At 39.0% G+C, this 23,874-nt stretch overlaps 1 protein-coding gene across 5 annotated transcripts in view; it reads right to left on the reverse strand.

The window, feature by feature from the left end:
• Window positions 1-23,874, reverse strand: part of GAS7 (growth arrest specific 7) — a 325,321-nt gene that overhangs the window by 260,199 nt on the left and 41,248 nt on the right. For 2 of the 5 annotated variants that reach the window (XM_069076772.1, XM_069076780.1), the window contains exon 2: window positions 13,370-13,559. The exons of the other annotated variants lie outside the window; for them this stretch is intronic. In XM_069076772.1, coding sequence (XP_068932873.1) covers window positions 13,370-13,393 — 24 coding nt within the window. In that variant the 5' untranslated portion in view covers window positions 13,394-13,559. The remainder of the gene's footprint in view (window positions 1-13,369; window positions 13,560-23,874) is intronic. 5 annotated transcript variants of the gene reach the window in all.

Genomic DNA, 23,874 nt, shown 5'->3' on the forward strand with positions numbered 1-23,874 from the left:
AGAGTTGTAAAGGGGTTTAAAAGGACAGAAACCTTCACAGTCTCTTAAAACTTTAACAAATAAGAATTATGCCCAAGAAGCAAAATAGTTATATGTGTCTCTACAATCTAAGAAACAAAGAACCCCAACTAGATTCATCAATAGTAGGAAAGGCTAATTTTCCTAATCCTCAAAATGCTTACTCCTCCAACCTTATCCAGTTAACAAGCATTTGTTAAGTACCTAGTAAGTACCAGGCTAGGGATTCAAAGAAGGGCAAAAAGTAGTCCCTTCTCTTGTGGATCTAATGGGGGGAGATAGCACACAAACAACTACTTACAAACAAAATATGCACAGAATAAATCAGAGATAATCAAGTGAAGAAAGGTGCTAACATTAAGGGGGATCTGGAAAGATGGCTTGTAGAAGGTTGAATTGCAGCCAGAATTTGAAGGAAGCCAGCGAGGCCAGGAAGTAGGAATGAAGAGAGAAAAGTATGGGCATGAGGGACAACCAACAGAAATGTTCAGTGAGGAGATGGAGGGTCTTGTGGGAGCAACAGCAAGGATACCAATGTCACTGACTCTCAGAGTCCCCTGAGGGTAAAGTACAAGAATACAGAACAGGGATTAAATAATAAACAGAGGGTTTTCTATTTGTCCCTTGAGATGAAAGAAAACCACTAAGATTTAGTGAACAGAGAGAAGTCATGGTGAGAGCTGGGCTTCAGGAAGACCACTATGATCGCTGAGAGACTTGAGGCGGGGTGACCAACCAGCAGGCGAGTGGCCAAGGTACAAGGTGACAGAAGCCTGCACCAGCATGGTGGCAATGCAAGGAAAGAAAAAGACATATCTGAAACATGTTACAAAGGTAGAACTGACAGGACTTGGCCACAAATTAGACTAGGGTAATAAGAGAGTGGGAAGTTGAGGAAGACACTTAGGTTGTAAACCTGGGTGGATGGAAGGATGGTAGTACCTTGAAGAAGGAAAATCAGGAGAGCAGAGGGTTTGGAGAACAATGGTGGTCACTGGCTTGTGCTCTGAGATCCACCTAGAAATTCCCTTGATGCAATTTCTAGCTTCTGCCAACACACCCTGCCATTGCCATATCCCATCATTCCATGGCAACAAGCAACAGAATTCAATTATGCCCCACCCCTACCCCAACTCCTACCTGTCGGGAATATAAGGTATAAGAAACTGAAAGTGTGCTCTACCTGGGTTGGCAGTAGCACTGCACTGTATTCCTGCTATGCCAGAGAACAAAAGAAACATGCGAACTGGGACATAGGACCAGCCTATTAGGAGGGCTGCTCAAAGCCTGAAGGAAAAGGGACTGGCATTCAAGTGGGGCCAATTATGTCCCCCTAAAGCCACCTGGGGCAGGGCTTAGGCCTATGAAATGATCCAGTCCTCAGTGAATACACCACAGTAGGGAAAGGAGTCAGAAAGTAAGAAACAGGGGAATATAAAGGAAAAAGTCTGAAATTACTTAAAGATGGTAGGTGGAAGAAAATTCAGTTACCTTGAGCATAGGCATAGGCAGATAAATCAACATGGAGGATATAAATAACCAAGTGGATGATGACCCTCTGGATAACTACATGAATCAAAAGATCACTGAATAAATATTGTAAGACAAAAGAAAATGGAGACAGGAACAAGTTGGTAGAGTATAGGCAGCAACCCAACCAAATTCTCTCAACATTCCCTTCTAAACAACTTTAAATATAAATACTCCTCAAATTGAATTCTGGCATAGCACAGCCAACAAAAGGTTTGGGGCGAGACATTTTCTCAGTCTAAGACACCTTAGAAGTTGGTAGGAGGGGCGGCCAGGTAGCACAGCAAGTAAGAGCACCGGCTCCAGTGTTGAGAAGACCTGGAGATCGAATCCTGGGCTCAGACACTTAGCACCCACCCAGAAACACCTGGCCGTGTAACCTTGAGCAAGTTACTTAACCCCAATTGCTTAGGGGTGGCCAGGTGGCTCAGCAAGTAAGAGCACCGGCTCCAGTGTTGGGAAGACCTGGAGATCAAATCCCGGGCTCAGACACTCAGCACCACATCCAGAAATAACTGGCCGTGTAACCTTGAGCAAGTTACTTAACCCTGATTGCTTTAAAAAAAAAAAAAAAAGAAGTTGGTAGGAGAGATCTCTATCACTAAGCTGAAGGCTGGCCCAGAGAGCAGTGCTAGTAGTGGGCCTTGTAAGCACAGCAACAGCTTCAGAAACTCTCAGTTCAGAGACTAAGAAGGTGTCAGACAACTGGTCAGAAAGAGATTCTAGGGGACTCTGAGCCGACGCTGAGAGTGGGACTAGGAGTTATTTGGCAATTTTATTGCCCATATGCTGCTCTTGCTCTCAGTTCCAGAATCTGAATCCATAGTTGGGAGTCTCTCCAAAGGAAAAAAAAATAGAAAAACAACTGATTGAGAATACAAATATTATACACTGAAGTGGATCAGAAAGAAAACTATATTAAAGAAATAAAGTTAAAAGAATGTATAATTTATAGACAATTTAAAATACCATACTTTGATCTTAAAGATAGAATGAATGGATATGTCTCTCATAAGAACATGGCAAGTGAAAAAACCTGAATACCTCAATGCAAGAAAAAGTACAAGAAAAACTACCCAGATGTTCTAAACCAAGAAAATAAAGTGCCAATCAAAAGAATCCACAGATTGCCTCCAGGAAAACAAAACAAAACCAACCAACCAACCAACAAACAAACTCTATGTTGTGAACTACAAGGCAAATCCTATGAAACTGAACAATTCCAATGACAAAAAAAGTTCAGCAAACGACCATGAGAAAGACCCTCAGATATAAAGGAAAGGAAATTTTAATAGCATAAGACTATTCTATACCCTCCCGCCCAGAAATTGCAGAAAGAAATGGAATGGATTAATGTGTTCCAAAGAGCAAAGAAAACTCAAGTTGAAACTCCAAGTGATATGCCCTGACAACCTGAGTCTAAGAATCGATGAAAAAAGATGCATTTGAAGCAAAATAAAAATAAGCAAAGTGAGCAAATTATTTGCTTTAAAAATACAGGAAAGATTACCAAATACAACTTTTCTAAGTATGAGGATAATTGAAGGGAATATAAATATATATGTAAACATATATATACATGTCTATATAGGTAGGTATATGTATGTATGAATGCATATGATGTGAGTGTGTGTATATATGTGTACAGGTATACACAGACAGAGGGCATGGGATCAATTGAATAGGAAGGGATAATATCTAAAAAATAAAATTAATAGTTGAGAGAGGAATATAATGAGAAGAGATAGGGAGAAACAGAATAGGGTTAATTATCTCATATAAAAGAGGCAAGGGAAAACTGTGACAATGGAGAGGAAGAACAGGAAGGCAAAAGTGAATGGGTTGACCTTACTCTCATTGAATTTGGCTTAAGGAGGGAATAATATACACACTCAATTAGGTATCTTACCCAACAGGAAAGCAGGGGGGAAGATAGAAGGGAGGGAAGATGGGGGAGGAGGAAGGTAGTTAGAAAAGCACACATTTTGAAAAGGGACAGGATCAAAGTAGAGAATAGAACAAGTAGGGGGTGGGATAGGATGGAGGGGAATATAGTCAAGTCTTTCACAATATATCCACTATGGAAATGTTTTGTGTAACTATACATGTATAACCTCTATTGAATTGCTTATCTTCCCAGTAAGGGTGGGTGACAAGGGAAGAAGGGAAAGAATCTGGAATTCAGAGTTTTAAAATCAAATGTTTAAAAAATTATTATTATTTTTTTTTCTTTTACATACAACTGGGAAATAAGATATACAGGCACTGGGGTATAGAGATCCATCCTGCCCTACCAGAAGTCTGAGGGGGGGGGTGGGGATGTTTGATGTACCCTCATCAAATCAAACAATGATAGGAAAATTACTTTTGTAGAAGGGATAAAGGAGAATTCATGAGATGGAAAATGGAGAGATTGAAAAAGAAGAAAGGAAGGAAGAAAGAAAAGAATTCAGATTCATCAGTGGGAGGGGTAGCATCCCATGGAACAATGAATCCTCCTGTGGGGGAAGAGAGGGGAGATAATCTGTAGGGATTTTGTGCCTCCTAGGATAGCATCCTGCCTCAGGAAAAGGGGAACTAGAGCTCCTGGATGCAACCAGCATCCAGAAGAATGGGACAGCATAAACCCAGAAGAGATTTCAAGGTAAATTCTTTGATTTTTAAAGGTAACTCACTGGAAACCACAGATGTAGTCACATTATTTCCTTTAAATATCTTCCCCCTTTTCCTTCTTGTTTGGGATAATCTATCATTTTATTGTCAGAATTTTGTTTTGGGAAGTCTATTGTTCCTCTTGAGCAGTATCACCTTTTATAATCCCTGTCTATATGGTCATGTCTATGATGTTTTGGGATAGTGGATAATCTTGAATTTGGAGACTGTGGACAAATCACTTAACCTTTCTGGGTCATAGTTACCTTATCTATAAGAAGTGGGGGAAGGGTTGCATATTAGATGACCTCTTCTTCTAACTTTACACATAATCAGATTCATTGTTTTTTAATAGCTTGAGTCTCCTAGTGAATGGAGTGTGTGTGTGTGTGTGTGTGTGTGTGTGTGTGTGTGTGTGTGGGTGTGGGTGGGTGTGGGTGTGAGGGAGAGAGAGACAGACAGAGAAGAGAATGTGTCTATATCACTTCTACTTCAATTTTTGAGGATCTAAAAGATGTTTGGTTTGTACCAACTATTTCCATGGGGGTGGAGGATGGGGCAAGAAACCAATTTTAAATATTTTCCTTAAGAGGCAGCAGGGCAGGGGTGGCCAGGTAGCACAGCGAGTAAGAGCACCGGCTCCAGTGTTGAGAAGACCTGGAGATCGAATCCCGGGCTCAGACACTTAGAAACACCTGGCCGTGTAACCTTGAGCAAGTTACTTAACCCCAATTGCTTAGGGGTGGCCAGGTGGCTCAGTGAGTAAGAGCACCGGCTCCAGTGTCAGGATGACCTGGATCAAATCTGGCTTCAGATACTCAGCACCACACCCAGAAATAACTGGCTGTGTAACCTTGAGCAAGTTACTTAACCCCCGATTGCTTTAAAAAAAAAAAAAAAAAAGAGGCAGCAAGGCAGACAGAATGAGAAAAGCATTAGATTTAGAGTCAGAAGACTTCAGTTTGAATCTTGCCTCTGCTATTTGCCACCTTTCTCATTTTGCACAAATCACTTAGCTTCTTAGGACTTCAGTTTCCTCATATGTAAAATTAAGAACTCAGATCGACTGAATTGATCCATCACAACTTCAGAGAAGACATCACGAAGTAAGCCTCCTCACAGAAATGCAGTAGACTCAAGGCACAGAAAAAGACTTACATTTTTTTTACATGGCCAACATGGGAATTTGTTTTACTTTCTTTTTTCACTGGGGGGAAGGTGGAAGGGAGACAAAAAAATATTAATTGAAAACAAATTTTTTAATGAAGGACTGATAAAATAACTTCTAAGGTCTTTTCTAGCTCTAAATTTTTAAAACTTTGCTAGGTACTGCTTCTGTTTCCCCTATTTTGAGGGGTGGGTCTAAAGCTGTTTAAGTATAAGGAAAACAAGCTTAAAACTTTCCCACTGTTTTTAGCTGTTTTCTTGATACCCTTGCCCTTTTAAAGATGTCATAGTTTAATGGGATGTTCCATTTCTGGCACTTTAGACCAGGAAAGCTGGGAGCTCCCATAGTTTCAAGCTGGTGATTTTATTTAGGTAGTCTAAAAACTCTATGACCTTATATTTATAAAAACTATCTATAAACATTAATTTACTATTGATACTTGAAATGTAAGAACCTTGTCTGACAAATTTATACTTTTTATCACCCAAATTTATACTTTTTATCTATTCCAACTCCTCAAAAATAGACAGCATTTTCTTTGGTTTGTGAAATACTCCGGAGATATGTTAAGAATTCAGACACACATTTAACCTCAACAAAGGAAAGAATTTTCAAGCTACTAAAAATGTCTGCAAATAAAATATATTGCTTTGCAAAACAATGAATTGCCTGTAATGATCTTCCAACAGGCTTTTATTCAATAAGTTCCATTCAATCAATTCCAACAGATCTATTAAATATCTATCATGCCCTAAACACTGGAAATAAAAGACATAAAACTTTACATAGACCCTGCTCACAAGGAAGTTCTAATACATACACATACACACACACACAAACACACACACACAGTGATATATGTGTGAGAGCAGTTATTTTGTATCCAATAACCCCAATTAATTTAACTAACTAGATGCCAAGCTTTAGACTTTGATAATATCAGGTGAGAATGTCTCTCTGATTAAGTTAAAGAGTTAATTAAATGTGTAAACTAGGTGTGAACATTGCAAGTACCTCTACTAAATCAATCACTCAAAAGTGTAAATTAGATTTTAAGTGTGAAGTTCTTAGAGTCATCTAATGAAATCAAATAAGAAATGTTTTAAGACTGGTTGAAAGAATTAGACCAAAGATTCTTAACCTTATTTGTACCCTGGATCCCTTTGGCAGTCTAGTGAAGCCTATGGATCCCTTCTCAGAATGTTTTTAAATGCATAAAAGAAACTACATAGGATTATAAGGAAAACTAAATAATTTAAATACAGTTATCAAAAGATTTTTTAAACCAAGTTTACAGACTCCAGAATGAGAAGCCTTGAATTAGACAAACCTCTGGATTTATGTATATTAGAGAAGATTTCAGTGGGATATTCAGATGACTACTTTTAGAGTCAAGTTTTGGGAGTATTTTGAGAAGGCAGATCCCTTCTACCAGTACCAGAGGGCAGTAAAGCAAAGGATAGAGGGAGTGATCCCAAAGGAAGTAACACACTTACCATCCCAGTAATTAGGTCATTGGAGACAACAGACAAGCAATAAATAATATACCCAACCTGAAAATGTGACCTCTTCAGGTAGGAGACTAGCTTCGGGATTCTGAGGGCACAGAAGAGATCTGTGAATACCTCAGTGATACTTCATGAGCATTTTGCAAAGGGAAAAAACAAATTCCAGTCAGCCAGAAGACATGAGATCCCATTTGCTATATAGGTTCTCTAAGCTTGAGCCTACTTTCCCCTAGACTCTGAATAAACTTATGGGAAAGTGTGACCTAGACTCTTGAGGTGGATGTTTTATGGAATTAATAGGCCTTTTTAAAAAGCTATTTAACTCTGGCTGGCTCACTGATACTGGGAAGCCCATTAGATAAAAACATTGGAAATGCATTCTCAGCATCCTCCTAGGGTCATCCCTAGAAACCTGAGGAGAGTCAGACTCTCGCTAACAGTGTACAGTGGTGGGAGATAGAACGATGACTTTTGGTGAACATTTTCGAAGGGTTTCATTCCTCAACTAGGAAGCTAAGTGATCTTAGTTCTTTCTAGGATGCTGTGATCTCTGAGGCTTGTGGCATATGATTAAGAGTGGGGAGAACCTCACGGACCTGAGACATCTAGGATTCTGAGGAAGCTGATTGTAATTAATCACACAGAACAGGGCTCAGCAAACTATGGCCAATGGACTGTTTATTTCATAGTACACAAACTGAGAATAGTTTTTACTTTTTAAAACGAAATAGATAGCCTCTGGACAAATGTAAAAAGCATTCTTAGCTCACAGGTGGGGCTAGATTTTCCCCCAGGGGCTTTATTTGCTGACCCTGATGTAGAAGATCCATAGGATTTAGACCTGGAAGGTACCTTGGAAATCATCTTCTGATGAATGAAATGCAACCCTTAGTTTAGTATTCAAGGCCCTCCAAAATCTGGCTCCAACTTCTTCCCTCGATTTATTTCATACAACTTCCCTTGATCATGTTCTATTAAAATTGACCTATTCCCTATTGCCTGATCTGTCTTCTTAAATCTATTTATTGATATAAGCTACCTCCCACCCCCTGACTAGAACAAGCTTTCAACATCTCCACTTGTCAAAATTCTTATCTGCCTCCAAGGGATAGATAGCTCTGGTGCTGGCTCTTCCACAAGATTTCCATGTTCTCTCACCAGTTAAAAGTCATCCCTCCCCCTCTGAGTCCTGGCATGTTTGATTTTTCCTATACATGCATCACATTCTTACTTCCACTATCAATATCCGTGTATATTGTCTTACCTCCCAAAACTTCCTTGAGGGAAAACTGCATCTTTCTGTTCCTTTTAGTTTGCCTAGGTCATAGTAAGTAGTCCATAAATGTTTGGTGAATCAAATTAAATTGGGAACAAATGAGTACATTTCAATTGATTCATGTGAAAAAAGACATTTCCCCTATTTCCTTCTGCTTCCTGCCTCCTTGGGAGGATCTTCCAAAGGCTTTAAGCTAAATAAATAACAAGTAATCTCCTTCTGGAGAGGTACTGCCCATTCCAGCCAAGAGAAACAGGAAAAAGCCACTGATGTTTTTTTCTACCTAGTTTAATGATTCTCTGTGTCAGGATTTCTGCTTTTCTGAAAGATCTGTAGCACAAAAGCCTCTGGGCTTTGAGCTAGAAAAAAAATGACAGAGTCCGCTCCATCTATTAAGAAAACTTAGGTCCTTAACTGAGAAATCTACCAAGGTAAGAGCAATGCTGTGCTTATCCACTGTATTTCACATGGCCTTTGTTATTATTTAAAGTTGTCCTTGTGTGTGTGGTTGTGTCAGCATGCACATTGTTCTTTTGGTTCTTCTTCCTTCACTCTACATCACTTCATGTAAGCCTTCCCATATTTCTTTTAAATCTTTATATTCATCATTTTTCTTGGGCAATATTTTTCCATTACATTAATATACCACAGTTTATTCAGCTTTTTTTCCAATGACTGGGCATGTATTTGGGTCATACACCAAACTTTCTTCAGACTTGTCCTACTGATTTAAACTGCTATTTACCTGATGCTGCTTGCGATCTATCACCACTTTCTTCCATAGCACTTTTCAAATGAATTGATATTCTAAACCAGTGTTAACATTAGATTGTCTTGCAAAGACAGTCAAACATTTGCTTGCTAAGGTGTTTTCTGGTGTCTTTCAGCCTTTTCATTATGTCAATTACCTTGGTTCAACATCTGAAGGAAATTATGATAATTAAGAGTCAATGTCTTTTCCTTTATCTGTTTCCCCTATTTCAGCATCAGTAATTTATCTGGATAGTTCAGATTAGAAGAACCATATCTCCTCATCTCCTAGTGTTGATTTTTGCCTTTGCTCTAATTGGCTCGTTGTCTAAGTCAGATTGCCAATTCAGAAATTACTCCCACATTGTTTACTAGATGTTTCCTATCTTTTCAGATAGTCATGTTTAATTTTGCTATTGTTCTTCAATATTCACCATGTATAGTTGAGAGGATGCCTATCAATCAGAGAATGACTGAACAAGTTCTGCTTTCTTTCCAGAGAAATCAGCACTCTGAATATAGATTGAAGCATACTTTTTTCACTTTCTTTATGCTTCTTTTTTTTTTCCTTTCTTTCTTTCATCTTTTTCAACATGGCTAAGCATGATCCCTCATGTATAATTGATATCATATTGCCTGCCTTCTCAATGGCTGGGGGAGGGGTAGGAGAGAGAAAGAATTTATAACTCAAGTGGTTTTTTTGTTTTTTAAAGCAATTGGGGTTAAGTAACTTGCTCAAGGTTACACAGCCAGTTATTTTTTTGTGTGGGTGCAGAGAGTATCTGAGGCCGGTACTGATCCCAAGTCTCTCGATGCTGGGGCCGGCGCTCTTACTCACTGCCACCTGGCCGCCCCTAACTCAAATGTTTTTTTAAAAGAATACCAAAAATAAACAAATAATTAGTTGTTTGAAAAAAAAATATTTTTTCCTATATCTAGAGCCTTCTGTATCATCTGGAACAAAATATTTATGATAGTCATGTTGAGGTTTCTGAGTGGTCCTATAAACCTCTGGTCCCCTTTACTTAACCCTGAATCATATTTTCCAATTTATTTATCTAAGCACTTTCCTGTGCCCATCTTCCCATTGTAGTCACTGAATATCCGTGTATAACATAAAGATTAATATTCAGTGATATTCTTTGGAAGTGCATATTAAGTTTTTCATAAAATTTGTCTACCTTTCAACCTCTACAACAGATGTTGGCCTATAAGCTATAATTACATTCTTGGTGGCTTTTTTTAAACTACTGCTTATCTTGAGCACTATAAGAAAAAAAAATGAAGTACAAGAAATTATGTTCTTTACTGCCTTTGAACACAGGACAAAATAAGTCTTACCAACTCCTATTTTATTTGCCTATTCAAGCAGAACTTGTAAGCATTTTCCCATTTAGTCACAAATTCTTCATCTTCTGGCTTCATTTATAGAAAGAATGTCATATATAGGTGTGGTTAAGTCTTTCTAGTAGCATGCTAACTCCCTTGGTTGTTGGACAAGGATCTAACATTTGGAGTACCAGAGAAAATTAAGGTTTACATATGGTCTAATAACTGTAATAACAATTACATTTCCATAGAGTTTCAAATTTGTATGATTCCTCTGTATATGTGTGTGTGTGTATGTTAAAGAGAATTTTATGAATCCCTCCCACTGTGAATGGAACTCCTCCCTCCCCACTCAACCTCCCTGGAAGATTTATGGAAGGATAAGTTGAACAGATGAACAGGCATGAATATATTACAATTTGAATTATTAGAGGAAGTATCCCTATCAATAAGATCATAGATCCATTGGAATATTGGCTATTGAGCTTATCAAGTGCTTTTCTCACAACAACCCTGTGAAGTCAACACTGTATTATTCAACCCCATTTTACAGATGAAACTGAAGTTCAGTGAGATTGAGTTGGGGAAGTCTTGCACAATTTTTTTATCAGCCAAAGAATCCAGATTTTACATTAAATACTAACTGAAACATGGAACAGTAGTATGGAATCATAATTAGTGAGAAAGCAACAATGAAAGAGTCTTATATAACAAAAACACTCCACCCCCTTCCCTCCATACACAGAGCAGTTGAGGCAGCAAGTCAGTGGTACTTTTATGCTGGAGGGGTCAGGGAGTACATAAGAGTCAGAGAGGAAGGAAAGGATGAAAGGATATTAGTGGTGGGGATGGGGAGCTGGCCCAGAGACAAATGGGCTTGTTGATATTAATTGGGTCTTTCCTGTTTGTTGGAGCTCAGAAGGAGCTCAGGGAGGGAGAATGGGGAAGGGGAGACAGGGCAGGGTAAATGAGCATGCACGATGTACTCTGTTTTTCCCTCTTTGTTCTGTCAGGGCTCCAGACTACTTACTGGACACACAGCTGCTGAATGTGAGGGCTGACCTATTAGCTATTAAGGGTGATTTCTTCCTGTTTTCTTCACTTGGTAACATGACTTCTGAAACATTTCCAGAAAGGGAGGGAAGAGTGATATTTTAGGTTCTCCCTCCTTCAGACTGCTGATAAAGTATGGTTGCTTATGAACCTACAGCTGTTTCTGCAGTGTCTGCCCTTCTCAGCACCCCTACCCACCCCAAACCCCCAGCTGCCCTGAATCTTGGACCCTCCCATTACTTGTCACCCTCCCCCTGTTCCACTGGCTCAATGTGGTGACTCACACAGATTCTTGTGCAACAACGAGGATCACACTCTGGAGAAGAACTGTTTTCCTCTCTGCCATAAAGCCTCTTCCTGATTTATGTCTTTTCATTTTGGCTAATGGTTTCCACATTTTTGCCTGGAGATTAGTGTTGGGCTTTACTGCTGCAGCCAAGGAACCCCAAGCCACCAGTTTAGATTGGTTTGCTTTGTACAATCCCTGTCCACAGAAGGGGACAGGCAGATGGGTCCTTTGGTGCTTCCCCTTCAAACCTGAGCAGTGGGCAGAGCCAGCTTCTTCCTCACCTCCCTGCTTCCAAGGAATCCAAGTGCAATTTTTCCACCCCCATTTCCCTAAGGGGAATTCATATGTATGTTTCCTTTGAAACAGAGCTAGTATTAGCATAAGAAATAATTGCCCACACTTCCCATTTGAGAAATGGTCTCTGGGAAATAAACAGTAAAAATTGAAGGGTGAGGAATATGCCCAAAAATAATTATAAGAAATAATTGCCCAGAAACTGTGGCTTCCTATTTGAGAAAGAGTCTCTGGGAAATAAATAGCAAAACTTGTAGCACGACGAATATACTATGTAGGTTTTTTTGATGCAACAGCAAAAAATTGTAATATAGAAGCCAAGAAAATTAATACAATCTTAGGCTGCATTAATAGACATGTAATATACAGTTCAAGGAAGGTGACAGTCCCACTGTACCCTGCCAGGTCAGACCAAGCTGAAGTATTTGTGTTCAGTTCTATAGGTCTGAGCTCTACATTTAGGGAGAACCATGGATAAGCCAAAGGGCATTCAGAAAAGGGTATTCAGGATAGTAAAGGCCCTGAAGTTCATGCAATCCTTTGAAACAATGGAGGATGCTTCTAGCCTGAAGAAAAGGCTAGAAAATGGGGATAGTTATTTTTAAATATTTTAAGGGCTGTCACAGAGATACGATTTAGTTCCAAATGGCATAATTAGGAGGAATAAGGTGGGGGGAGAGGGGTAGGATCAAACCTGAAGGGTGATTACAAAAAGTCGAACTTAGGTTTGAGTAAAGAAAAACACTTAACAGTTACTCAAGGGTGGAGTGGCCATCCCCCTCACTGGAGCCTTATGAACAAAAGCTGGATGGTTGACCACTTCATCAGAGTTGTAGAAGGACTTCTTGTTTGGGGATGGGCAGCCTTAGATGACTGAGAGCTCCCTTCTAACCCCAAGACTCTATGATTCTGTGAATGTTTTTTAGAGAACAATAATATTACCTTTGTTGCTATGGTGTTTTGTGGGGGTGGTTAATTGGACACAGACTTTATACGTTCTAGTGTCTTGTGTCCATAGTGATTATCAGGCCTGAAAAGCATGCAAGTTGCCTTAATTTTCTGTCAAATTATTCAAAATATTTATCTTTTAATCTATAGATAAATAATACAAGGCAAAATCTTTCAAATCATTTGAGAGAATGATATCTAACAACTGACCTGTTTATCAACATAGCTGTAGATTTACAGATATATAGTATAGGTTATAGGCTTTCTTTCCCAAGTTATATTTGCCAGCAAGTTAGATCCACAGAGGATAGCTACTACTCCCCTCAGGATTCTAGAGGTCAAGAATCAAGTGTTCCCCAGGAATTATACAATTGATAGCAATTAACCAGTTAATTAGTTTTCATTAAAAGATATTTACTAAGGTGGCATAATAAAAAACAGTTGACACCAAACATTCCACCTCAAAATCTGGGATACATGCTCCCACATACATAGCATGTACAGGGATAATGGGAACATGCTTAGAGAGGACATGTGGCAAAGCCAGAACTCACAGCTCCTAGGTGGATGGAATGCATTTTCTCCACTTGTGGAATCCTTATGAAGTTGCCCTGAGGTGTGTATACTGCTCCCTGCTGGGCCCTGGGGTATAAGAAGAGCCCTTGGAGAGTCCTGAAGCTGCTCTTCTCTCTGAGTGTCTACTTAGGTCTCTCTCCGCTACTGACATTCACCCTGCCTGAGCCCCTGCAAAAGAACAGCACAAGACTAGGTCAAAACTCTGACTATGACATGGTTATTTAGGAAGGGAAGTTCCTAATCACTTCTCAGGTTGGATTCAAGCCCAGGTTTCCTTTAGCTATTTGGGAAATCCTATTCTGAGTCTCCAAATTATAAGTGGAAGCACCAGAGAAAGTGAACAGCTGACCTAGATGAGCTGGCACCCCTACAGTAAGTGCTTCTCACTTCAGGCCCTACTACACTTATTAGTGTAAACAAATATTTTCCCCTGTAAATGGATTTTTCAGTTTGTTGCTCTCAGGGAGCTTGTCTCAAAACAGAAGGCTTAAAATCTGGGGCAAAAATCACATCTTCTCTGTTACATTTTCTTCCCAACCTTGGCACTTCTTCTAGCAATGGGATCAATAAAAGGCTGTCCCCAGGATTCCTAGGAGACTTTGTACCAGTGGAACAGGATCCCTTCTTCTCCTTACCATTACAGTATTTGTATTAACACCAGCTCACATTGGTATAGCACCTTAATGTTTATAAAGTGTTTCCCTCATAACAATCCTATGAAGTAGGTAGGGCTAATATTAATATTCCCTTCCTCATTTATCTAAGAGGAAGCTTTCTTTTTCTGTTATGGGTATCATCAATCTTCTAGTCACCCAAGTTCACAATTTTTTAATCATTCTTGACTTCCTTCTCTCTCACCTCTCCAATCTTATGAGTTACCAATATCTCTCCCAATGTTCCTCCACTTATAAAGCCTAATTATCTCTCACTTAGACTATTAAAATACTAACTTTTATACCACACATTAAGGTTTGCAAAGTACTTTAGAAATATTAAGTAATTTTGTGCCCACAACAACCCTGTGTGGTGTAGGTACAATTATTGTCCTTATTTTACAGATGAAGAAACTAAGGCACAAAGTGGCTGTCTGAGGCTGAATTTTAACTCAGATCTTCCTAATTGTACTTACTACACCATCTAGCTGCCTAATTGGCATCTCCGCTTCCAATCTCTCACCTCCATAATCCTGCCTACAAGCACAGCTACTAAACTGATATTCAGATCTGACCATGTCATTCCCCTACTCAAATATCTTCAGTGGCTCCATATTATCTCTAGGATAAATTAAGAAATACTCAGCTTGCATTCATTTAAAGCTCTCTACAATATGGTTCCTATTTCTCTCACATACATGCCTTCCATTGTAGCTGAACTGGCCTCCTGTCTATTCTCTGAGTCAAGTGCCACCTGTTATAGGAAGGTATTTCCCTAATCTTCTCTCCCCCTGCCCAGTGTTTCTCTCTCTCTCTCTCTCTCTCACACACACACACACACACACACACACACACACACACAACACACACACACACACACACACACACACGCACGCACATACATTTTTGTCCCTCCAATTCTGAAAGACTAATACTAAATAAATTTTGTTGAATGAAATTAATGTGTGAGCCAGGCCTGTCTTCAAGGGAAAAACATAACAGAATTTAGAGCTGACCTTATAGATCTTCGACTCAACAAGTCTTCCAATTTCCAGAGGAGCAAACTGCGATCTAGAGATATCAAATGGCTTATATAAGGTAAGCTACTAAAAATCAGTGCTGGAACTTTAAATCACTCAAGTCTCCTTTTCTAGTTCTTTCCATTGCTCCCATTCCCTTTACTAAAACCTCATACCTTCATTCTTTTATAAAAGATTATGAAGCATCTCATTTTCGATATTTTATTCTTCTGTAGGACATGGTATTTTACCAGTCATGGTTCATTATCCTATCTTCTCCATCTCTCTTTTTCACTTTTGTGGCTTTACTAGTTTTCTTTCTGCCTTTATCTTCTTTAATTTTTACCCCCTTTCCTCTCTCTCTTGAGATGAAGGTCTGCAAATGACAGAGAAGCAGGTTAAACATGACCTAGATTTCCCCAAGTCAAAAAAAAAAAAGTCTGCAACTTGCCAACAGGCTCTCTTTTGAAAGTTTGTATGTCAATCAATTATTTGAAACTTGGAATGTAGTGTCCCATTAAAAAACAAACAAACAATGTTATAAATAGTGACTAGACTTCCAAGACAGGTAACAAAATCCTATTTACTCCTTGGGGCGGCTAGGTGGCACAGTGAATAGAGCAGTGGCCCTGGAGTCAGGAGGACCTGAGTTCAAATCTGGCCTCAGACACTTAACACAAAAAAATAGCCATGTGATTTTGGTCAAGTCACTTAACCCCAATTGCCCTCTAAAACAAAACAAAACAAAACAAAAACCTATTTACCCCATAAAATATATTGAGAATTAAAATCACAGTTAAGCTCATAGGTCATCCTCCTCTGTTCAACCTCCCCTCATTTCCGTAGTTCTTAGTACCTTTCTACCTCCTCAAATTACTTTGTATTTAATGTTATATATTTGTATACACACACACACAGACACAATTTATATTAACAAACTGAATCTTGGCTCTTAAAGGTAGTTTGTTTTATTTTTTTCTTTGTTCCTCTACCAAAGTGCTGTAGCTTTGATCAATATTTAATTGAGAATAGTATTAATGTAATTATATTAAACCAGTATTTATGTTTCAACAATGATTCCAAAATGAAATTCTAGAAACAAATCTAAACTCAGAGCGATTGTTTCTCTTTGTAGTTATATGAATTTTATTTTATATATTTGAAAAACTTTCTGAGAAGTGTTTCACCAAAACTGTCAAATGGGTTCATGACTCAGAAAAAGTTAAGAACCTCTGATCTGGACCAACTCCCTGATTTTATACATAAAGAAACTGAGGATCAGGGGGGCAGAGCCAAGATGGCAGAGTAGAAGCACGACCTTTCCACGGCTCTGGCTTCTACCTTCCCCAATCCATGTAAAAAGGGGACTCTAAACAAACTTAGGAGCTGCAGAACCCACAAAACGACACAGAGAAGCTAACCTCCCACTGAGGACAGCCCGGCAGGCCTGCAGTATTCCAGCACAGCGCTCTGGGTGCTGAGCCCAGCTCCACAAGGAGGCTTTAGCCCCAGGGCAGGCCTGACCAGCCACCATCCAGAGGGATTCCAGATCAGCAGCAGCTTTGGCCATTTCCAGATTTATCAACACATAGATGCAAAGGACAAAGTGAGAGGTCAGGGTAGTCTGGACTTTGGAACCCAGTAAGTGGGAGTGCATGGCTTTTGCGCCCTGGGGGCAAGAAGCTGCTGAGACATGGCACAGCCAGCCAGCACCACGTGGCAGCTTCAGCTCCTGGCCTGCAGAGTGTAGGGGGACCAAGCACCAGTCTGAGGAGTAATCACTTTTGCTTTAACATTCTTGGATCTGGATTGCAGTCTAGGGTGGAAGTCCTGGGGTGTGTGTCCAGCTTGCCAGAGTGTGTGGAGAACTCAGAGAGGACACCCATCTAATACCTCCAGCAGCTGAGAAAACCCCAGTGTTTGGGACGAAAGCTCCCCTGTCTGGTGGCAGAGTCCTACTGTGGCAAAAAGCCCAGGGGTCAAGTGACTGAGTGGTGACATGACCAGGCAAAGGAAACAAAGCAGACAGAAGATTCCAACATTAGACTCCTATTTTGGGGACAAAAAGGAGCAAAGCATGGAACAGGAGGAAGACAGTGAAGTCAGAACTCCTGCATCAAAAGCTTCTAAGGAAAATATGAGCTGGTTACAGGCCACAGAGGACCTTAAGAAGCAGATAAGCGAAGGGGAGGAAAAATTGGGAAGAGAAATGAAAAGATGCAAGAAAATTATGAAATGAGAGTCAACAGCCTGACTGAGGAAAATCACACCTTAAAAAACAGACTGACTCAATTGGCAAAAGAGGCTCAAAAAGGCAATGAGGAGAGGAATGCCTTGAAAAGTCGAATTTCCCAGATGGAAATAGAATCTCAGAAGCTCACTGAGGAAAATCATTCCCTCGGATTTAGATTGGAGCAAAGGGAAACTAGTGACTTTAAGAAAAATCAAGATGATGTTAAACAGATCCAAACAAATGAAAGATAGAAGGCAATGTTAAATATCTCATGGGAAAAACCACTGACCTGGAAAATAGATCCAGGAGAGATAATTTAAAAGTTATTGGACTACCTGAAAGCCATGATCAAAGAAAGAACCTAGAAATCATCCTCCAGGAAGTTCTCAAAGAAAACTGCCCTGATGTTTTAGTACCAGAGGTCAAAATAGAGGTTGAAAGAATCCACTGATCACCTCCTGAAAAAGATCCCAAAAAGAAAACTCCTAGGAATATTATAGCCAGGTTCCGGAATTCCCAGATTAAGGAGAGAATATTACAAGCAGCCAGGAAGAAACAATTTGAATATTGTGGAAACACAATCAGGATAACCCAGGATCTGGCAGCTTCTACACTGAGGGATCAAAGGGCTTGGAATATGATATTCCAGAGGTCAAAGGAGCTGGGATTAAAACCAAGAGTCACCTACCCAACAAAACTGAGTATCATATTTCAGGGGAAAATTTGGTCATTCAATGGAATAGAGGACTTTCAAGCATTCTTGGTGGAAAAAATCAATGTTGAATAGAAAATTTGACATTCAGATACAAGAAGCAAGAGACCTTGGGCAAATCACTTAACCCCAATTGCCCTGCCCTCCCCCCTCCAAAAAAAAAGTGAGCCTAGACATATTTCAAGAAATCATCAGAGAAAACTGCCCCAATATCTTAGAACTAGAAGATAAAACAGAAATTGAAAGAACCTATCAATTACTTCCTGAGATCCCAAAATGAAAACTCTCAGGAATATTAAAGTCAAATTCCAGAACTCCTAGGTCAAAGGAGAAAATATTCCAAGGAGTCAGAATGAAACCATTCAAATATCATGGAGCCACAATCAGGATAACACAAGATTTAGCAGCTTCCACATTAAAGGATTAGTGAGGACATGGGATATTTCAGAAGGCAAAGGAGCTAGGATTACAATGAAGAATAATCTACCCAGCAAAACTGAGTATAATCCTTCAGGGAGAAAGTTGGTCATTTAATGAAATAGGGGACTTCCAAGAGTTCCTGATGAAAAGACCAGAGCTGAATAGAAAATGTGACTTTCAAACACAAGACTCAAGAGAAGCATAAAAAGATAAGCATAGAAGAGTAAGCATAAATGCCAGGCAGTGCAGTGCCAGGCCTGGAGTCAGGAACACATCTTCCTGACCTCAAATCTGGCCTCAGAGACATATTAGCTGGGTGACCCTGAGCAAATCATTTACCCCTCTGCTTCAGTTTCGTCATCTATAAAATGAGCCAGAAAGAAATGGTAAACCACTTCAGTATTTTTGCCAAGAAAACCCCAAATGGAGTCATAAAGAATTAGATACATGTATCCCAAAGAGATCATAAAAAAGGAAAAAGAACTCATGTACAAAAATATTTGTAGCAGCTCTTTTTGTGGTGACCAAGAATTGGAAATTGAGGGGATGCCCATCAATTGAGGAATGACTGAACATGTTCTACTATATGAATGTAATGGAATACTATTGTTCCATAAGAAATGGTGAGCAATAGGGCAGCCAGGTGGCACAATGAATAGAGCACACTGGCCCTGGGGTCAGGAGGACTTTAGTTCAAATCCAGCCTCAGACACTTGATACACTTACTAGCTGACTTTGGGCAAGTCACTTAACCCCAATTGCTTTGCCTTCTCCCATCCAAAAAAAAAGAAATGGTGAGCAGGAAGACTTCAGAAAAATCTGGAAGACTTGCGTGAAGTAAGTAGAACCAGGTGAACATTATACACAGTAACAGCAAAACTGTGCAATGACCAACTTTTTAGATTGAGCTCTTCTCAGCAATGCAATGATCTAAGACAATTCAAAAAGACTCATGATAGAAAATGCTGTCCACATCCAGGGAAAGAGCAATGGAGTCTGAATGCAGATTGAAACATACTAATTTCTCTTTTTTTTTGTTTTTTCTTTTTTGTGATTTTTCTCTATTGTTCTCATTCTTCTTTTACAATATGACTAATGTGGAAATATGTTCAATATGATCCTACATGTATAACCTATTTCAGATTGCATGTTATCTTGGGAGGGAAGGAGAGGGAGGGGGGAAAATTAGAACTCAAAATCTTATAAAAGTGAATGTTGAAAACTAAAAATTAATTGATGATTTTTTTAAAAAGCTGAACATGACTGAAATGACTGAACAATAACAACAATAATAAAAGACTCAATAAACTTAAATTGTTTATATTCCTATATGTAAAGATGACACATGTAACTCCTAAGGACTTCAGTTAGGGCAGTTAGAAGGAGTTTCCATAAACACAGGGTAAGAACTGTGAGTGGATTATGTTGGAATGATTTCAAAAAATTAGTAAAAGGGTAAGGAAGAGGCATGCACTGGGAGAAGGGGGAAGGAAAATGATGGATGGGGAAAATTTTTTCACATAAAAGAAGCAAAGAAGGAGGAGTTAACCAAGTGGAGGGGAAAATGGGAGAGGTGGTAGGTAACGCTTAACCTCACTCTCATAAGAATTGTTTCAAAGAGAGAAGACCATACATGCACTCGCGCACACACACACACACACACACACACACACACACACACACACACACATACATTCATTTGGATAGAGAAATCTCTTACCCAATAGGGAAATAAGAAGGAAAGAGGATAACAGATACAGGAAAGGGGAATGTTAAAGGGAGGGCAAAATAAAGGAAACAGTGGTCAGAAGCAAAACACATTTTTGAGGAGGGATGGGGGAAGGGAGGGAAGGAGAGAGAGACAGAGAAACAAAAAATGGAATGAAGAGAAATATACAGTAATCATAAATGTGAATATAAATGGAATGAGCTCATCCATAAAATGGAAGTAGATAGCAGAATGAATTAGAAACTAGAATACAATAATGTTGTTTACAAAAGACACAGTTGAAACAAAAAAAAAAAACACATATATAGTTAAAATAAGGGTCTGGAGCAAAATCTATTATGCTTTAGTTGTAATAAATAAGGCAGACAAAGCAAAAACAAAAATAAACTTATTTAAAAGAGAAAATCAGAGAAACTACATTTTGCTAAAAATGTACCATAGCCAATGAAATGATGTTTGGGGTTTTGGTTTTTTTTTTTTTGCTTTTTGGAGGGCAATTAGGGTTAAGTGACTTGCCCAAGGTCACATGGCTAGTAAGTGTTAAGTGTCTGAGGTTGGATTTGAACTAAGGTCCTCCTGACTCCAGCCCCTGAAATGGTGTTTTTTAAAAAATTATTATTTCTCTGATAAAGGAATCATTTCCCAAATATATAGGGAACTAGGTGAAATTTACAAAAATAAGAGCCATTCCCCAGTTGATAAATGGTCAAAGGACATGAACATAATTTTCACAAGAAGAAATCAAAGTTATCTATCATCATATGAAAAACATATTCTGAATCACTACAGATGCACTACTAGGTCTATATTACAAAGAGATTTTTTTTTAAAAGGAAAAGGATCTATATTTACAAAAATATAGCACCTCTGGAAATTGAGGGGATGGCCACCAAATGGGGAACAGCTAAACAAGTTATGGAATACAATTGTGATGGAGTACTATTGTGCTATAACTAATGAAGCAGAGAGATATTCCCCAATTGATAAATGGTCAAAGGATATGAACAGGCAGTTTTCACAAGAATGAATCAGTTATTGATAGTCACATAAAAAATGTTCTAAATCACTACTGATTAGAGAAATGTATATGAAAACAACTATGAGACACCACCAGATACCTATCAGGTTGGCCAACATAACAAGAAAGGAAAATGACAAATGTCATAAGAGATGTGCAAAAATTGGTACACTAATTCCCTGTTGGTGGAGTTGTGAGCTGATTCAACTATTCTGGAAAACAATTTGAAATTATGCTCAAAAGTCCATAAAACCTCAGACTCAGCAATACCGCTCGCTACTAGGTCTATATCCCCAAAAGATCAAAGAAAAGGGAAAAGGATCTATTTATACAAAAAATATTTATGGCAGCTCTTTTTCTATGGCAAAGAAATGGAAACTGAGGGGATGGCCATCAACTGGGGACTGGCTGAACAAGTTGTGGAATATGATTGTGATGGGATTGTGCTATTGAAATGAAGAGCAGGATGCTTTCAGAAAAACCTGATTAGACTTATACGAACTCATGTAAAGTGAAGTGAGCAGAACAGGAGAGCATTGTATATAATAACAGATGATGATCAACTGTGAAAAACTTAGCTACTCTGATCAAGACAATGATCCAATATAATTCCAAAGGACCCACGATGAAAACTGCTACTTACCTCCAGGGGAGAGAGCTGATAAACTCCAAATGCACATTAAAATATTTTTTAAACCTTATTTTTTTTTTTGTTTCTGTGTATATTTTTGCAACATGGCCAATATGGAAACATGGTTTGCATATAAAATTATTTGTCTTCTCAGTGTGTGGGGGGTAAGAATTTGGAACTCAAAATTTTTTTAGTGTTAAAATTTTTACAAAAAATTGGAAAACATTTAACAGAAAAAAATAAAAATATAATTTAAAAAAAAAGAAATAGTTTTCTACTCTTCCCATTTAAAAAAAAAGGAAAGGAAAGGCTTCACAGTGGTAGTGTATGCCTTTAAATTTCTGCTACTGGAGAGGCTTAGGCTGGTAGGTCACTTGAGCTTGAAAGTTCTGAGTTGTTATGGGCTAAGCTGATTAAGCATCCCCACTAAGTCCTGAACTGATATGCTAAGCTCTACAGTGGGGGAGTGTCCTGTGTGTGTGTGTGTGTGTGTGTGTGTGTGTGTGTGTGTGTGTGTGTGTGTGTGTGTGTGTGTGTGTGTGTGTGTGTGTGTGTGTATATATATATTGCCATATGTGGTCATTTCATCAGGTGATTATGCCTAATTATTTCTCATCATTAGGAAATTCTTTTTTAAAACAATTTTTTTAAGAAAGGAAGAATAGATTTCTGGGGTTCACATGGCCTGGTCTCCTAAAGGTGGTATCTTATAGGCTATGCCCATCTATAACCCTTGCCTCAATGGGCAGAGTGCCTTCCACACTGAATTCCACCTTCAAAAGTTGAGAGAGTCAGGGAGATGAAACTTGACATATTCAGGTAGAAGGACTGGGGAGGGAAGCATACTGAAGAAAGTACTCAGTCTCTTTTGTCTTAATAAAATATCTCTGGTTTTTGACTTAAAGGAACAAGATGGCCAGTGCATCATTAAGAGAAAGTCAGGTAATAAATTGGAGGTTAAAATCTACCGATATCCAACAAAGCTTCATTTTAACAAAATGGTTGCCTCTCCTCTGTATTAAGCCTCTAGAATTTGTATTAACAAGCAGGGGAACAGACATATTCGAGTTTTATCTCCTCTCCCTTAACTCTTCCTGTTTGCCTATGTAAGTAGTACCTGTGGTAATGAGCTGTGAAATCTGATGCACAGCAGGAGGGGAAAAGGATAAGGAGAGCAGATCCTGAAAAATCTCACTGAGAGAAGGAATCATATGTTGTTCACTCTAGGCCTGAAGTTGTAAGATTAAAATAGTTTTCCTATAGCTAAGGGGTTTATGGAAACAGTGACAAAGATGGTTCTTCTTACACAGCCTAAAAATGTTATTTTTAGGGGAAGACCTGGATAAACAAAGCAATGAGTTTGGTAGACAAAGAATGGATGGCACCTCACTTTCTTTACTATAGGCACTGGAACCTACTCTCCTCTCAAATGTAAAACAATAATTTAATCTGCTTAACCATAGAATCTCCAAGTGTGAAAGAACTTCAGCAGCAACCTCATCAAATCCACTTTCTGTTTGAGAATCCTCTCTATAATATACCTGTCAAGTGATTGTCTCATCTTTGTAGTACATTCCCACTTTTGAATGGCTTTTAAGAAATCTTTCCTTACATCTAGCCAAAATCTGCCTCTCTTGAATTTCTATCAGTTGCTTCCAGCTCTGCTCTCTAGAGTCAGATGAACCAAATCTCATCCCTCTTCCATCTGACAGAGCTTCAAATACCTGAAGACATCTAGCATATACCATATTACCCCCATCTCCTCTTATTCTTGTTAAATCTCCTTGGTTCTTTCAAGCTGGCCATTTTGGCTGAAACATAAGAGAGAGCAAAAGAAAATAATGCCCAATAAGCCTAGAAAGGTAGGATAGAGGCTGATTGTGAAGGGTTTTCATCAAAAGTCGAGATTGTCTTTTAGCCCAGACATAAGAGGGAGCCACTATAACTTCTAGAACAGGGGAGTGACATGGTCAGGCTTGTGTTTCAGAAATATTAAATTGGCAGCTGGGTGTGGAGGATGAAGGTGGAGGCTAGGAAAGAGATCTGAGGCTGGGAGAAGGATGAAGAG

The sequence above is a fragment of the Petaurus breviceps genome, unplaced genomic scaffold, assembly GCF_028583685.1.
Source record: "Petaurus breviceps papuanus isolate PSGF00001 unplaced genomic scaffold, PetGlider_PUasm1.0 90925, whole genome shotgun sequence".
Taxonomy (NCBI): domain Eukaryota; kingdom Metazoa; phylum Chordata; class Mammalia; order Diprotodontia; family Petauridae; genus Petaurus; species Petaurus breviceps.